At 41.8% G+C, this 18,276-nt stretch overlaps 1 protein-coding gene across 4 annotated transcripts in view; it reads left to right on the forward strand.

Moving 5' to 3' along the window:
- Positions 1-18,276, forward strand: part of DPYD (dihydropyrimidine dehydrogenase) — a 558,093-nt gene that overhangs the window by 446,851 nt on the left and 92,966 nt on the right. For all 4 annotated transcript variants that reach the window (XM_043553083.1, XM_037907332.2, XM_043553085.1 and 1 more), the window contains one exon: positions 1,162-1,281. In XM_043553083.1, the coding sequence (XP_043409018.1) occupies positions 1,162-1,281 (120 nt within the window). The remainder of the gene's footprint in view (positions 1-1,161; positions 1,282-18,276) is intronic.

Below are 18,276 nucleotides of genomic sequence, written 5' to 3' on the forward strand. Positions count from 1 at the left end.
GTTAAGGGGAGGAAGCTCCATTCTTTCCACATCAGACACTCCTTATTAATTTACCTACAGAAGACCAAATCTCTCAGAAAGTTTCCTGGTCTGTTTCTCACCATAGCAGAGAGGCTGTGAGGACAAACTGTATCCTCACAGAGGATCTCCAAATGGGTTTCTGGGTGCATCATCATGTGCTACAAGTAGCTCATATCCCTCCACCTGGCAGAATAAAGGCATATTCCACCAGAGCATAATCTGCCTCTGTTGCTTTACTGCAGGAATTACCATTGCTGGACATATGCAGGGCAGCTACCTGGAGTTCCATTCAGACATTCACTAAACATTATTTGCTAGTTCAAACTTCCACCCTGGATGCAGCTGTGGGAACTGCAGTATTTCAAGCATCTTCCTCACCAGCATCCTCGCACCCCCCCTCAAATCTGAATACTGCTTGTCTGGAATACAGATAGGGACCAGCACTCAAAGCAGAAATGGAGCTTACTTACCTGTAACTAGAAGTTCTTCAAGTTGTGTGGTCCATATCTGTATTCCACTACCTACCCTCTGCTTCAAATCCTTCTGGATTCGCGGTAAGAGGAGAAACTAAAGGGACACCAGCCAATGTTTCCTCTTATGCCCTCAATCACATGAGATGAATTACTGTGCATGTCTGGGCCAACAGACACTGCTTGTTAGAAGTTCCAGACTCAGGCACATGGACCACACATCTCTAAGAAAATCCAGTTACAGGTGAGTAACCTCCATATTCACAATGTGTAATAAGATTAAGGTCCAGATCCACTAGCACAATACGATCCATTAGCCAGTATAGCCAGTCATGAGAGCATCATTTCAATGCAGGGGGATCTCCAATGCTGTAGAGCTAGTGTGGCAAATCCTATGTCTCATCCAGCAAAAGGAGCATGGCCAAGACCAAGAGAGATCTGTTTTAGGAGTTCCTATGCTCAACTGTCTTACTTTTTCGAGGGGACTAGCTCAATACCTAGCCAACCCAGGATTGGTTTTAAAGCCCCCTCCTGATTTGCACTGTGCTCTTTGGCCTCAGATGGGGATCTGGGCCTAAATATCTAACAACTTTACTATTTCTATGTTCATTTTCCTCTGTTGTACTTGTACAAGATGTTTAACAAAAAGTGAGTGTTATTTCTTTCCCAGGTGGTGCAGATGGTGTGACAGCCACAAACACTGTGTCAGGACTGATGGGACTGAAAGCAGATTGCACACCTTGGCCTGCAGTTGGTGGAGAAAAGAAGACCACATATGGTGGTGTGTCTGGTAAGTGTTGCCTTTTTGATCCATAATGCTTCCTTGGAGGCTGACAAAACATCGGGAGGTCCTTGTAGTGGGCTAGAATATCATGTCTGCAGTACTGCTGAGTTCTTAAAGCTCACTGATGGTCAATGTTTCTAATAGTCATGACAGATGGAACAGATTGAGTGTGAAGACTCCTGTGCTGCCCTTTCCTTAATGGTAAAACACTGCAACAGAACACTGCGATAGGGTCACTGGAGAGGGAGGAAAATCTCTTCTCTTGTGACCCACAGTTTTCCTAGAATTTTTCATTCTGTCACAATTGTCAGGCCACATGTTAGACAGAGGCTAATGAAAGGGCATTGTAAGGGAAAAATATAAACATTCAATGCAGTATGTGTATTGTAGACTGAACCTTTCTCCTACCACACTGAAATCCACTTACGATAAATCCTTTTATTTTCTTTCCACCATGATAAAAACAATATATCACATTTACTAAATATATGCATATTGTATATCCTGTTCCTTTGTAATATTTATACTTGTGTTTCAGTGTGATGATTCAGGATTTGATTTTAAAACCAGCAACAAAAAGTTTTATACTCAAATTCATTGCCTATCCTCACTAATGTATTAATCTGTTGACCTTGTGCACGCTGTCACTGTGACAACAGGAATTGGGTCCTGCAAAGACAATGCTGTGAGCTTCTTGACTGTACTGGTATGAAGATTAGTCTCCATGGTGATAGAGAAAGTGGTAAATATACATAACATAATAGCATGCCACTGTTCAAGTAAAGCACTGCTGAATTGGTCCAAAAAATTTATTTGGAGGAAATTGGACAGACCAAAAATGCTTTATTTCATGTAGTTATGTTATACTTCGAGAACATAGAGGGTCAAAGACAATGGGTTGTTTTTTTTAATTGACTTTAATGTGTACAAATCATATACATTGGTAAATTACCTGTTGCCTTGGATAACTAAATAACATCCAGAAGTTTTTAAGGGCACCTCTATACTACTGTGCAAGAATTTAAAAAATCTGCTTATTGTATAATGATTATTTCATAATGACTGTCAAACAAGGTATTAAAATATTATTGATATGCAGAATGGAGGATGCAGAGAGAGAGAGAGAGAGAGCAGATACACAATGTTAGGGGTTGTAGTACTCACTAGGCTTTCTGTCAGCCCATTTCAATTTTTCCAGACTGCCATGTTGACAGCAAAAGAAAAAAGGAGGTCACAGTGGGTGCTGTGCATTAAAAATTAATAAAAGAACTATTACAGTAGTATTTTATATAACTAACACTATTCCCATTTTCTCGTTTGAGCTGCAATTTCTGAATATTCCTTCCTACCATAAGTCAGTCTAATAAAACCATAAAATTACAACATTATGAAAAGTGTGTCCTTTGTGTCACAAATTTAAAACATGTATATTGTGTAAATTATAGCAGCACCTGAATGCTCAGCTGTACCTAAGAGCTTCTCAGCATTTCTATATTTTCATGCTTTATAATTCTGCTATAAAAAATCACTTTTGGTATCATAACAGATCCCAACCTGGGAGAGGTTTGGGTTTTTAGTTTAAAAACATACATATAAAAAAATTTTTTTTGATTTCTCAAGCTATACACATATCAAAAGAAACAGAAGATAGTGGTTTGGGATGCAGTCTTACACTCATAGCACCAACCTGAGTGTCTTTAAGAAAAAGAAAAGGAAAGGAAAGGAAAAGCACTCAGCCCAGTCAGTTTGGGTATATTTTGAGAGTACATCTGTGCAGACAATTAAATAAAGTTCCTTGGACTATAAATAACATCACTAAGGTCCCAATCCTCCAACTCACTGTATGCAGGAATGCCATAGAGCTCCAATAAAGTCACGAGGGCTATATACAGACATAGTGATACATCTGTGAATTGCAGGACCATGGCCTAATAATGTACAAATGTATAAAAGTGCTAAAATAATTCAGAAGAGAGCTAACCAACTGTCTTAATAGGAACATAAAGAACAGAGGGAGTATGTCTAGTTCTTAGAGCAAGAAACTAGGAGGCAGAAGTCTTGGGTTCTATTCCTAGAAGCTTCAACAAGGTCCTGTTGTGTGGCCCTAAGCCAGACACTTGACCTTTCCATACTTTAGTTTCCATGTCTGTTAAATGGAGATAAGACTACTTACATGCCTATAGGCTTGATTTATATTATTTTCTTTTACATTCTATGCAGCCATACAGATTTTTGTTGCTCTTTCAAAAGTAGAAAAAAACATCAGATCATCTTTTGGGGCTAAAATTTATCTTTGATGTAAGTCCAAGTCAGTGGTGAATATGGCCCATTTTCTTTACAAGATTTACAAAAGCAAAATACTTGAGTGGTTACTGTCTTTTTAGAAGATCCCCACCATACGGAACATACACACTAGTTGTGGAGAAGCTGTCTGGATCATAGATATTAGAGATGGAAAGATCCTATCTTGTGGTCATCTAGATCATCTACCTGCCAATACATGATTGTTCCCTGTAATAGATTATGTGGTGCTTTGTTCAGTCTAGTTTGAAATGGACTTGTGGTACTTCTTATCGAGGGTTTCCCCTCAGCAGGGATGTACAGTGTAAGGTAATATGTCCAGTTGTTGTGTTTTCTATGCTAGTACTGAAGTTTTCCATGCATGCCATTCTCTAGTATTTTGTTATTCTTGTATTACTGAATGGAATACATTATTCTAATAGAATTAGCTCCAAATTATGCATTTACAAGTTTAATAAAAACCTACATTACAGAGTGAATGGTAAAGTCTGTCAATGCCCTTATCCAGATGTGACCTGACTTTTCCACTTCCTATATAGAGGATAAAGGATGTGCTCTGACTATGGTAAAAACTGTAGAAACTTCTTTTGTGAACTGTTCCCATTTGGCTATCTCTCTCTTTCTCTGCCTGGTACAGAAGTGACTGCATCTGGAAGGGTTGTAATTACCCATCCTTTCATGGGAAAGATCTCATTTGAAAGAAGTTATATTTTAAAATTCCTATTAAAGAATTAGGGTGTGGAAAATATTTTCCTTTGATTTATTTAAAAGGAATAAAAAGGCCAATCTAAACAGCTGTTTAGAGAATTCACTGCCTGGAATTACAGGGTAGTCTCAGAGATGTGCTTTTGTCATCTTTTTAAATCTCTTTCCAGAGACAGCAGTTTAATAATGTTCCTCTGAAAGTACAATTCAAATTGGAGTTGTTATATTCAGTGTTAACTTCCCAGGTGCTGAATGGGAAATAGATTCCTGTTTCAAGTGTTATTTAATTTGTTTTAAATTGCTGAACATCAATAAGCATTTTTGTTTCTCTCATTGTACTGTATTGTTGATTTGATTACTTTGACACTGGAAACTACTCCTTGGAGGTCAAATCCTAAACCCAGATCACAGATGAAATATAGTAACTGGGCTTTATGCTGGAGAGGTCTATGGAGTTCAAGGGGAAAGAATCCTTCCCTCACAGTTTGCAGTAAAACACCATTGCTGCAATGCAACCACAACACAGCTCTAAGGCCAGAGTGTACCCATAGTCTCCTGTGCCACCTCTTTAGGGAGGGAATAACATTATATTCATCCTAGGGTTGCCAGGCATTCAGTTTTCAACCAGAAGCGCCCAGTTGAAAAGGGATCCAGGCGACTCCAGTCAGCACCGATGACTGGGCTCTTACAAGTCTGGTTGGTGGTGCAGTGGGGCTAAGGCAGGCTCCTTGCCTACTCTGGCTCCACACAGCTCCTGGAAACAGCCAGTATTTCCCTCTGGCTCCTAGGTGGAGGCACGGCCACCGGGGCTCCGCTTGCAGCCCCTGCCCCAAGTACCAGCTGCGCAGCTCCCATTGGCTGGGAGCCATGGCCAATGAGAGCTGTGGGGGCGCCACCTGCAGGTGAGGGCAGCACGCAGAGCCACTTGGCTGTGCCTCTGCCTAGGAGCTGGACCTGCCGACCGCTTCTGGGAGCTGCCTGAGGTAAGCGCCGCCCAGAGCCTGCACCCCAACTCCCTGCCCCATGTTGGAATCCCCTCCCGCACCCTAACTCCCTCCCAGAGCCTGCACCCCTCACACACTCCAACCCCCTGCCCCAGCCTTGAGCCCTCTCCAACACCCAAACTTCCTCCCAGAGCATGCAACCCCACACACTCCAAACCCCTCAGCTCCATCCCCACACCAGAGCTTGCACCCCCAGCCAGAGCCTGCATGCACCCCAACCCCCTCTCCCAGCCCAGAGCCCCCTGCACCCTGAATCCCTCATTTCTGTCCCTACCCCAGAGCCTGCACCCCCAGATCAGAGCCCATACCCCCTCCCACACCCTATCCCCCTGCCCCAGCCTGGAGCCCCATCCCACACTCCAAACACCTCATTTCTGGCCCCACCCCAGAGCCCTCACCCCCTCCTGCACCCTAACCCCCTGCCTAGCCTGGGGAAAATGAGCAAGAGTGGGGGAGAGTGAGCGACTGAGGGAGGGGGGTTGGACTGAGCGGAGATGAGGGTCTTGGAGAAGGGGTGGGGCATGGGCGGGGACTTGGGAAGCGTCAGGGTAGGGGTGGGGCAGGGGTGTTCGGTTTTCTGCAATCAGAAAGTTGGCAACCCTAATTCATCGACTTCCTTAAATGAGATCCCAGCAGCTGCATACTCCCTCACACAGTGCAACTGTATGGGTCAGAGCCTCCCATGTTTAGTGAAGGGAAGTTTCTCCTAACTGTTAAGGGAACAATACTGAGATCTGGGACTACTCACATGCATGAAACTGATCATGTGTGCTTGCACGATCAAGACTATAGTTTTCTTTTATAAGACATTCAATAAGCATTTTAGTATTAGTACTTCCTGTGCAATATTAAATATTTTTTAAAGTTAATTCTTATTACATGTATTTGCACAAGAAATAGTTATGGCTGGCTCTGAGAGAGATGTTACAGTCTACAATGTAAATAGTAAATAATTTGAAAATTGTGTGTTTTATAGGTACTAGAGGTGTTAGGTGTTTTTCTTTTTAAACTTAACTTTAAACAGAAAAAAAATCTGAAATTTTGCCATAAGCTTTCACATGGTATTTACATATTCCAGCTGTGTTTTGTTTTTATAAAAATACAGAGTACCTGTTATAGGCAAAATGAAGTGGGTTAAGAATTAACTTTTGAGGTCTCTGGCTTCCTGTCTGCCCCCAGACCCCCCCACCCCAAGCCAGATCCTTAACAATAAATTTATAACACCATGTGCTGGATTTCAGCAAAATACTGCTGTTAAAAGTAGTTAAAAAGCTAAAACCCTACACAATGTGCTAAGTATTTACCCCTTAATGTTACTGTGATAAATATTCTGGCAGTATTCTACAGTAATGCCCTGAACCCATTTTACAATAGTGATATTGCCATTACTGTAGAACACTGTAGTATTTTTATAAGGTTACTATAATGTTGTTTTATGTAACTATAATATAGTGTACTAAAATTTATGTTTGTATGTGTGTCAGTATAAGGGAGAATGACAAAGGTATAGCTTTGTTGAACCTTTACAGTAAATTTTTTCTCATAAGAACTATGGCTGACCATCAGGAAATCTTGAAAGGAACATATCTATAGTAGGTTCAGTTAACAGATGTGAGAACATATAATTGTTACATTTCAGCACTGGTACTTAATTTTAGTTACCTTTCAAGTAATTTGGAGGAACCATCTCTTTTTATGAGAAACATGGTAAAACACCAATTGTGTCTTTTAAGGAAACACAGGATGTTACATATTCTATGAAATAATTGGCATTATTAATAGGAACATATATTCTAATCTATTTAAATGTATAAATCCAATTGAAGGGGAGAAAGTTGAATGTAAAAGTAGTATTGTTTTTTATTTTAAGTCAATGACACATCATTAAAAGAAAATCTGAAAAAAATAAGAGCTTTCACTTTCATAATCACATCTTTCTCAGTGACTGCACGGTGCAGATTTTGATCAATAGACATTAATGGAAATCTGTCTATCATTGGAAATAAATAATATATGTATATACACTTATGTTAGCATAAATATACATTGAGAAACGCGTTAAAGAGTATATATTAAAATGTATTTTGAGAACAGTGTAGAACAGAAGTACAGAATAAATATATATTAGAGCTTTAATTTGGGGTTATTATTTCTGTTATGTGTAGCTCAGCCATTAAAGTCTCATTTACATATATTATGTACAGATTCACAAAGAATTCTCTTTTTTCTGTTATGTCTTTGCTGCAGCCTGATTTCTCTCAGTGTACTGCTGTCACTGGTCTGTGCAAAAGAGATCAGAGCCCTAATAATAGATTTCTGACAGTGAGCTCGCCTGCTACCTGCCCTACACAAATCCTCACTGTTCATGTTTGCTTCATGGCAACAAAGCAGACAGAAGGAAAATGCCAAGTGCTGAGTTTGAGGTACAGACCTGCCGTAGCTTGACATTTCAGCAGAATAGCAGTTTATGAGATGCATAATTTTTCATCTGGGACTCAGCTGCCATTTTCATAGAAGCTTGCAGCTCATCGACTGACTGGAACTAGGGCAAAGGTTTACAACGTAGATCAAGGTCTACATCCTTTCCATAGCCATTTTTAAAATAAGAATTATTCTGCAGAGAAGGTCACTAACTGAGCATCTTTTTCTTTCCACTTTTAATATTTCCTAGTATATTTACAGAAACTAAAACATTTAATAAATATAACCCATATTTTTAATAATCATTTTTTAAAAACTAATTCAATTTATCCATCGAAGGACTAAACTAATCATCTATTAAGAGTGAAGCACAGGTGTTTGGATAAAGCATTTAAATATGGGAATATTTCCTCTTTCTGTTGGTTTCAGAGAGTTCATGCCTAACTTGAAATTAATAAAAAAAACCTTGACTCCAAAAGCAAAGTTCATCTGGCTCGTATCGTTGTTATACACTGAATTTATATTTTCACATATTTGTGCACATCTACTGCACTTGGAAAAAATGCTGTGACTTTCAGCAGCAGTTCACCATGTCGCAGTCTCATCTAGACAATGGTACAGTGCACTGGATTAATTAACGAAGCCTTACAGAGAACTGATTTCTCAGTATGTCAAGATTTCAGTTTTATGTTAAATATTTTCTAAAGGCCAGACCCTTAAATCTCAGGGGCTGTACCAAGCAGTGAGCTGTGAATTTAACCATAGGCTAACTGCTAATGATAAGGAAAAGAGTCCAAGTTGAGGCAGCTGTAATACAGTCATTGGATTAGGCTATCAATCACTCAGTTCCCTGAGGAACAGGCAAAGAAGACAAAACAGAGAAAAGGGAAATTAGGAAAGGAGGGCATGACTAGAATGAGATTCTTCAGCAAGTTTATCTGTTAGTTGGTTTGAATCCCCCAACTATCAGACAGAAACGTCCAGTGTTGTTTTCAGATTAAAAGCAATGTATTTGTTCCAAACCCCTAGAAAACTATCCAATCAGCATTAACTATTGCTATTCTTTACAGGATAGTTTTTTAAAGTTGCAGCAAACAACAGTAGTTGGTCATACACTGCTGTTTTCATAGAATCATAGAATAACAGAGTTGGAAGGGACCTCTGGAGGCCATCTAGTCCAATCCCCTGCCCAGAGCAGGACCAATCCCAACTAAATCATCCCAGCCAGGGCTTTGTCAAGCCTGATCTTAAAAACTTCTAAGGAAGGGGATTCCACCACCTCCCTAGGTAACGCATTCCAGTGTTTCACCACCCTCCTAGTGAAAATTTTTTTCCTAATATCCAACCTAAACCTCCCCCACTGCAACTTGAGACCATTACTCCTTGTCCTGTCATCTGCTATCACTGAGAATAGTCTAGATCCATTCTCTTTGGATCCACCTTTCAGGTAGTTAAAAGCGGCTATCAAATCCCCCCTCATTCTTCTCTTCCGTAGACTAAACAATCCCAGTTCCCTCAGCCTCTCCTCATAACTCATGTTCCAGTCCCCTAATCATTTTTGTTGCCCTTCGCTGGACTCTCTCCAATTTTTCCACATCCTTCTTGTACTGTGGGGCCCAAAACTGGACACAGTACTCCAGATGAGGCCTCACCAATGTCGAATAGAGGGGAACGATCACATCCCTCGATCTGCTGGCAGTGCCCCTACTTATACACCCCAAAATGCCATTGGCCTTCTTGGCAACAAGGGCACACTGTCGACTCATATCCAGCTTCTCGTCCATTGTCACCCCTAGGTCCTTCTCTGCAGAACTGCTGCCTAGCCATTCGGTCCCTAGTCTGTACCAGTGCATTGGATTCTTCCTTCCTAAGTGCAGCCTCTGCACTTGTCCTTGTTGAACCTCATCAGATTTCTTTTGGCCCAATTCTCCAATTTGTCTAGGTCCCTCTGTATCCTATCCCTACCCTCCAGCGTATCTACCACTCCTCCCAGTTTAGTGTCATCTGCAAACTTGCTGAGGGTGCAATCCACACCATCCTCCAGATCATTAATGAAGATATTGAACAAAACCGGCCCCAGGACCGACCTTGGGACACTCCGCTAGATACCGGCTGGCAACTAGACATGGAGCCATTGATCACTACCTGTTGAGCCTGACAATCTAGCCAATTTTCTACCCACCTTGTAGTGCATCCATCCAGCCCATACTTCTTTAACTTGCTGACAAGAATACTGTGGGAGACCGTGTCAAAAGCTTTGCTAAAGTCAAGAAACAATACATCCACTGCTTTCCCTTCATCCACAGAGCCAGTTATGTCATCATAGAAGGCAATTAGATTAGTCAGGCATGACTTTCCCTTGGTGAATCCATGCTGACTGTTCCTGATCACTTTCCTTTCGTCTAAGTGCTTCAGAATTAATTCCTTGAGGACATGCTCCATGATTTTTCTGGGGACTGAGGTGAGGTTGACCGGCCTGTAGTTCCCAGGATCCTCCTTCTTCCCTTTTTTAAAGATGGGCACTACATTAGCCTTTTTCCAATCTCCTGGGACTTCCCCCGATAGCCACGAGTTTTCAAAGATAATGGCCAATGGCTCTGCAATTACATCCGCCAATTCCTTTAGCACTCTCGGATGCAACACATCCGGCCCCATGGACTTGTGTACGTCCAGCTTTTCTAAATAGTCCCTAACCACCTCTATCTCCACAGAGGGCTGGCCATCTCTTCCCCATTTTGTGATGCCCAGCGCAGCAGTCTGGGAGCTGACCTTGTTAGTGAAAACAAGGCAAAAAAAGCATTGAGTACATTAGCTTTTTCCACATCCTCTGTCACTAGGTTGCCTCCCTCATTCAGTAAGGGGCCCACACTTTCCTTGGCTTTCTTCTTATTGCCAACATACCTGAAGAAACCCTTCTTGTTACTCTTAACATCCCTCGCTAGCTGCAACTCCAGGTGTGATTTAGCCTTCCTGATTCCATTCCTACATGCCCGAGCAATATTTATATACTTATCCCTGGTCATTTGTCCAATCTTCCACTTCTTGTAAGCCTCTTTTTTGTGTTTAAGATCAGCAAGGATTTCACTGTTAAGCCAAGCTGGTCACCTGCCATATTTACTATTCTTTCTACACATCAGGATGGTTTGTCCCTGTAACCTCAATAAGGATTCTTTAAAATACAGCCAGCTCCCTTGGACTCCTTTCCCCCTCATGTTCTTCTCCCAGGGGATCCTGGCCATCTGTTCCCTGAGGGAGTCAAAGTCTGCTTTTCTGAAGTCCAGGATCCGTATTCTGCTGCTTTCCTTTCTTCCTTTTGTCAGGATCCTGAACTCGACCATCTCATGGTCACTGCCTCCCAGGTTCCCATCCACTTTTGCTTCCCCTACTAATTCTTCCCGGTTTGTGAGCAGCAGGTCAAGAAGAGCTCCGCCCCTAGTTGGTTCCTCCAGCACTTGCACCAGGAAATTGTCCCCTACAGTTTCCAAAAACTTCCTGGATTGTCTGTGCACCGCTGTATTGCTCTCCCAGCAGATATCAGGATGATTGAAGTCGCCCATGAGAACCAGGGCGTGTGATCTAGTAGTTTCTGCGACTTGCCAGAAGAAAGCCTCGTCCACCTCATCCCCCTGGTCCGGTGGTCTATAGCAGACTCCCATCACGACATCACCCTTGTTGCTCAGGCTTCTAAACTTAATCCAGAGACTCTCAGGTTTTTCTGCAGTTTCATACTTGAGCTCTGAGCAGTCATACTGCTCCCTTACATACAGTGCGACTCCCCCACCTTTTCTGGCCTCCCTGTCCTTCCTGAACAGTTTATACCCATCCATGACAGTACTCCAGTCATGCGAGTTATCCCACCAAGTCTCCATTATTCCAATCACATCATAATTCCCTGACTTTGCCAGGACCTCCAGTTCTCCCTGCTTGTTTCCCAGGCTTTGTGCATTTGTATATAGGCACTTGAGATAACCTGCTGATCGCCCCTTGTTTTCAGTTCTCCCCTCTCACATGCTCCTGCTCGTGCTTCCTCCCAGTATCCCACTTCCCCACTTACCTCAGGGCTTTGGTCTCCTTCCCCCGGTGAACCTAGTTTAAAGCCCTCCTCACTAGGTTAGCGAGCCTGCTCGCGAAGATGCTCTTCCCTCTCTTCGTTAAGTGGAGCCCTTCTCTGCCTAGCACTCCTCCTTCTTGGAACACCATCCCATGGTCGAAGAATCCAAAGCCTTCTCTCCGACATAACCTGCGTAGCTATTCATTGACTTCCACGATTCAACGATCCCTACCCCGGCCTTTTCCTTCCACAGGAAGGATGGACGAGAACATCACTTGTGCCTCATACTCCTTTATCCTCCTTCCCAGAGCCACGTAGTCTGCAGTGATCCGCTCAAGGTCATTCTTGGCAGTATCATTGGTGCCCACGTGGAAAAGCAGGAAGGGGTAGCGGTCCGAGGGCTTGATGAGTCTCGGCAATTTTAATAACATGTAATTAGATTAATGTGCATGCTGCTGTTGTAGTTTTTGTTGTTTGCATCAAAATTTATATAAAATGTCTCCAGTGAAAATATTTCATTTTCAAATGAACAGTTATCCATTGAGGTACCACGTTATATTGATTATGGCAGTATCCCCTACTAGAGGTGAAGACTAGTGTCAAAGAGTCATTTGGCTGAAATGATACATTTTATTCAGACACTTTCATATATGGTATGAAAAGAGAATGACGATGAACTTCTCTATCCAGAATTGCAGTGCAATAATGCATTTAGTTTTAATCTGGATCAAAATGGCATCAATGGCATGGGAGTTAATGCATGCAGTTAAAGTAGTGAAATACGTTGCACCAGGTTTCCTCATAAAACAGAACGTAGCATTTGATGTGATTAGGATAGACAGTTATAACATTTTACACTCTGCAGTTAGCAAGAACAATTTATGGATGTAACTATTGAAGAAAATTATTAGTTATTATTATTTATTATTAGATGCTTCCATGCCTTGTGAACCATGAGGCAACCCCGTGTTTCCACCTCCATCTGTCTAGTGCCACATTTCTTGCTCCATTGAAGTCTGCTTCCAGGAGAGCAACATCTTTCTTAATGGTTTTCTTATATATCATCTGTTGTCCTCCTATTTTCAGTTTTTCACAAAGTGGTATCCAATATAGAGGGCTTGTCTAGGAAAATACAATTTTTTTACATCTATACCACATGCCCAAAGCACATCAGCTTTTTTTTTCTATAGTCCGTTGGCCTTTTGTAATACCTCAGCATTAGTTACTTTATCTCACCAGTGGACACCAAATATTCTATGTAAGCATCTCTGATGGAATGTGTTGACTTTCCTGTTGTAGCATTTGCCAAGTTTCAGAAGCACAGAACAAAGTGAGCATCACAATGACATTGCATAACTTTATCCTGGTTCTTGCGTGAATCTCCTTATTTTTCAAAATATTTGCCAGTCTCTTCTGTTGAAGTAAAGGGAGGGGAAAATGAATAGACAAAGAAAATACGTTTGGGTTTATTTTTTTATTTTTTTTTCAAAACTGCTTACAGTGGTTAATAGACATGAATGTACAAGATATGTGAACTTTGTTGTCGGCTTTGTATGAGACTAATTCTGCTCCCAGTACTAGGAACAGGATTGGGACTATTGGTATTGGTTATGGCAGCAGGGTTAACATTCTGAGAAAGCACAACAGGTCCAGTGGAGAAGTAACCTCTCTCTTACATTTTTGATTATGAGGCACTTTTAATTTTAAACAAGCACATGCAAAAAATCCTTCAAAATATTTTGGATCATTTCTTTTACTAGTAATACTGCTTAAAGCTATCTGTAAGTAGGGTCTGAATGAGCTCTCTAGTGATGAGCTGGGGGAGAAGACTTCAGGAACTGACCTTGTTTGCATAGACACACACATAGTCACTCTGCCTAGGTGTGCAGCATGATGGCGCTGCCTTGCCCAAATGATAGCTTTTGGCTGGCATTGGATTGTAAATCACTTTGTTGTTGGGTGCAGGGGTAATAAAATGTTACCCTTGTTGTGTAAATCAAGGGGAGCAGAACTGTGCTTGGCATGCCCTGATTGAGGAGTTCACCCTCAACTGAACTGTGCTTGCTAAGCAAGATGTAAGGGTGCCAAAGTCCAGTGGAAATGAGAGAGGGTGGGAACAGGTGTTTCTATCTGGTGGTGTGGGCTCTGCCTCAGGGCCCTAAACACCATTTGACTTCCCCCTTCTCCCTCTGTAATGACAGAGCTGATTAAGACTTAATTGAGAGTCTTTTGTTATGGATCACTAGAGCTGAAATCATTAATAACCAGGTCTAAGCATTTGACCTTCTATGGAATAGTGTCTCTGGGGAAAGAGACTGCCCAACCTGCATTAGCAGTGAGGCTCCCCCACAAACAGATGAGATCACTGAGAGCTGTGTTAAGCGATGGGACCTCAAGACATCCCAGTAGAGAGGGCAATGGCGGAGTGAATGATGATGAAGCAGCCAGCAGTGGAGTGAATGATGGCGGAGCAGCTAATGACAGAGCAGCCAATGGCAGAGTGAATGACAGTGGAGCAGCCGGTGATGACGTGAATGACCACTGAGCTGCCAGCGAAGTGGCCAGCGTGAGAATGAGTGACCATGGAGTGGCGGGTGCCAGTGGGTAAACACAGAGTAAACGACACAGCAGCAGCATCTGAAGGGTTGCTTGGTACCACCTTCCCAGGGTGGGAGGTGAACTCCTGCGAACACACCTCTGAATTCTTGGTCGATGCTGACAAGTATGAGTCATGTGTGGTGGAGGGAGAGGGGATTAGCATGTTAAAAGAACATTTGTTGTTGGACTTTCACACCACAAGGTGACAGACTGAGCAAAGGAACACTGCCCAATGTACTTGGGCGGGGGGGGAAGGAGAGGGGTTGCTAATGATCATGTGTTTTCAAACCATGCTTGTGGTGTTTTCCCAATTTAATGCCAGGTTCCTTTCCTCTTTTAATAAAAGTTTTCTTTTCCGTACACAGACTCAGTGCTTGTGCGTGGGGAAGCATTGCCTCTTAGTAGCACCCAAGGGTCATGTGTAATTTTTCCAGATTACTGGGTTGGAGCTCGAGCCAGTTCAGTGTTGTGTTGTCAAAAGGAACCCCTAGATATTTAACCCAGCCCTTGTTGTTGCCGACTCCACCTGGCAGGAAGGTTACAAATCAAACAAAACTTCTATTGAAGTTTACTTTTGAATTCATCCACTTGTCATAGTTGATTTAAGTGTCTTATACAAAATTATTATTTTTGGAAAATCACTTGATATTTAAGTATTTTTCCATTCACTGTAATATGGCAGTTAAAGTAAAATATAAAGAATTTCAAATAGTAAAAAGCTTTGGTAAAGCCTGTTGCAAAGTTTTTGTTTTGCACCAAGTCTCAGCACCTCATAAGATACATAGTATGTGTATGCCAGTCTTCAGGGCAAATCTTTCACACCTTACTCCCCCTGGTATCCCACGTAAGTCAATGGGAATTGTGTCCAAATATAGAGTGAGGACTGGAGGATTTAGATTGAATAGACTGGTCAGATTGCCTGGGGCAACAGTGAGGGAGAAAAATAAAGGGGGAGGCGTGAAGGGCTGCTGTACAATTGGAGTATGGGGGGGCGGGGTTAGCATTTATGGGGTGGATTTTCACTACCAGGAAGTGGGCCTAAGCTTTGGGGACAGGGTGCACTATGACCGCATCGGCTGCCTCTCCCTGATTAGGTGTGCTAAGGAATGCTAATCAGCTCTCCAGTCTCCAAAGCAGTAATAGGAGCTAGAGCCAGGTACAGATCTGGTATCCTGTGGTAGTTAATACAAAATATAACATTTTTATTAATTATTAATATTATTATTAATAATTATTATTCATTATTTTATTCATTGCAAGGAAAGAGGGGCAGTTAAACAGATGCACAGTATGTGTAAGCTGGTGGCAGTGAGGTACATTGCATTTGGAAGCCAGCAGGAGTCACTCTTGCAGATTAAAAAAAAAAAAAAAACCCAGGCATGCAGATATTTTTAATGCAGGAGGATCCAAGCTTTTGGTATGAGAGCAGGGGCTGCTTATGAATCAGTATGTGTAAGTGGCTGGAACTGGTGTGTCAGTGCTATGATCTGGTGACCCAGATGAGCATTTTGGGAGGTGGTTTCAGCTTAATCAGGTGGTCAGCAAGTGTTTGCTGACCATGAACTGCTGCAAGCCTTTGTCAGTTGACAATGGAACCATACTAGAAGACAGGGTTTGAGAATTCACTGAGCCTTGATGTAAGAAGGAGAGGGAGGAGCTGGCCCAGGAGATAGGGTCTAGGTGTGGTTGAATTCAGATGTAGATATTACAAGATCCTTTGCTGCTGACTTTATCAGACCTGCAGGTAACCTTTCTGCTGACTTTGAATTCCACATGAAACCTTGTGGTAGAATTAATGAGAATGGTTTATTGTCTCCCATGGAACTTATACACTTTACTTGTTGTTCACAGTACAAATGTTTTCTAACTTTATCTCCAACAAGGTCAAGGATATGGCAGAGTTTGTAAACAACTCTGGTGTACAGCTGTACTAGCAGATTTAAAAACTTTGAGTGCTTACCTGCTGTGGGTCAATTAGGTCCCAATCTTTTCCAGGGCAGTACTTAATTTTGAATACTGATTTCTAGTATTTCATTGAATGTCATATGTTTCCTTTGATCACTTTTGTATTCAGAGCAATAAACTCTTTTCATCAGAAAGATCTACAGCAAGTTCTTACATTTCTTCAAAGAAAACCATTTAAAGAACATTCTCTGATAGAGATACGTTAGGATGCAGTTAAGATTGTAAAGTTGTATCTATTACTTTGGCCGAAAAAAGACCCCAACACATGCACCACATACATTCAGTAAGTGAAGAACTGAAAAATGAAGAAGAGCCAGGAAAGTCTGAGTTAAGGATAAAGAATTAAGCATTTTATAATTCAGAAGTGCCTCTTCTCATCCTTTCCCATCCACACTCACTGACAGGAGGCAGCTGCACTTCCGAGAGATGTGGGAGGAGCTCCATTGTCACTGTTGAGAATGCATCCCACCATCTTCTGTAACCAACATCAGCTGCTCAGCTGGCTCCTCCACTGAGCTGGCCACTTCACTGATTGAGAATGAATTAACAACACAGTGGTGAAACCAGCTCCTCTGCAAGCAGCTGGCCAGTGACTGGGAAGGAAGTTGTGCTAGCTCTAGTAGTGTAGGCACTGAGTCAGCTTGTGCTCCCTTCCTTGGGTTCCTGCATGTAAACCAAGGCCCAGGAATTTCAGTTAAAAAATAAAAAAACCTCAAATAAACCCAGCATTAGGGAGTGATGATGGGGATTGTGAATCGTGCATGTATTCTAGGAAAAACCATCTGAACAAACTTTCGACTGGAGCTGGGCAAAGAATGGATTTTTCAGTTCACTGGCAATTCCAAAAAATTGAGAGAAAAATCTCTCTTCAGGTTGAGAAAACAACTAAAAACAACCTAAAAAAAAGCTAGCTAAGTGAAAAGTTTTTTTAAAAAGGTTATTTTTGGGGTTGAATAAAACATTTTGTTTAACTTAGAATAAAATGTTTTTTTATTTTAAGAATTTTGTAACTTTTAAATAATATTACAGGAAATTTTGAGACAAAAAGTAATTTTGAATCAAAAGATTAAAGTCTCATTTCAAAAAGTAAATATGAAATATAAATTGAAATATTTCATTTTTTAAAAAATGTTGTTTTGTTTTCACCTGAAAACATTTGATTAAATCAACACCAACACCAGTGTTGCTAAATCAGCATTTTTCACTTCAGTAAACGTTTTGGTCAGAAAATTTTGCCAAGCTCTACTTTCAAACCCAGGCTTCATTTTACATCTTTTTAATAAAAAGGGTGAGAGGCTGTGAACTCCATACAGGTGAACAAAGGATTCACAGGAATCTGAGAGTCAGTTAGCCCACCTTGCTGCACCTGGAGGTTGTATCAGACTTAATTTGTTGTCAGACACAGCTGGGAAACAGTTGGGTGATCTTCATTAAGGAGGGAAGTGAAAAGTACCTGGGAAGGTCTAGGAGAGGGACCAAGGAAAAAGCCAAAGGAAAAAGAGAGTCACTCCCAGAGAGGAACTGTAGAGAGGCTGTAGGAGAGGAGCTAGCTGTGATGGTAGGCCCTGAGAAAGGGGCAAGACTCCAAGGAAATAGCCCTGTGTGTTTGTATCCCAAACTGGAATAGGGAGCTGGGGAAACCCAGCAGGATTGAAAACTCAACCCTTATGGGCAATGGTGGTTGTAGTGGGGTTTGGTTTGTTTGGGGTTTTCTACATTCTATTGGGAGATTCTGGAGGGGAAGCCTGGGAAACTGTGAGGAGAGTGGGACTGCAGCTGAGCCTAGGATCGGTAGAAGACACTGCATTGATAACTAGAGTTGTATGGCACACTGATACCCTGGAAGGGGTGAGATTGAATGTGCCCAGGCTAGAGAGCTGAGTTTTAAGAAGGAGCCAGGGCCAGAACAGCTGTTAGCATGGGGGGTCAAAGAAAAAGAACCTACTACCCTACACC

Source organism: Chelonia mydas, chromosome 8, assembly GCF_015237465.2.
Source record: "Chelonia mydas isolate rCheMyd1 chromosome 8, rCheMyd1.pri.v2, whole genome shotgun sequence".
Taxonomy (NCBI): domain Eukaryota; kingdom Metazoa; phylum Chordata; order Testudines; family Cheloniidae; genus Chelonia; species Chelonia mydas.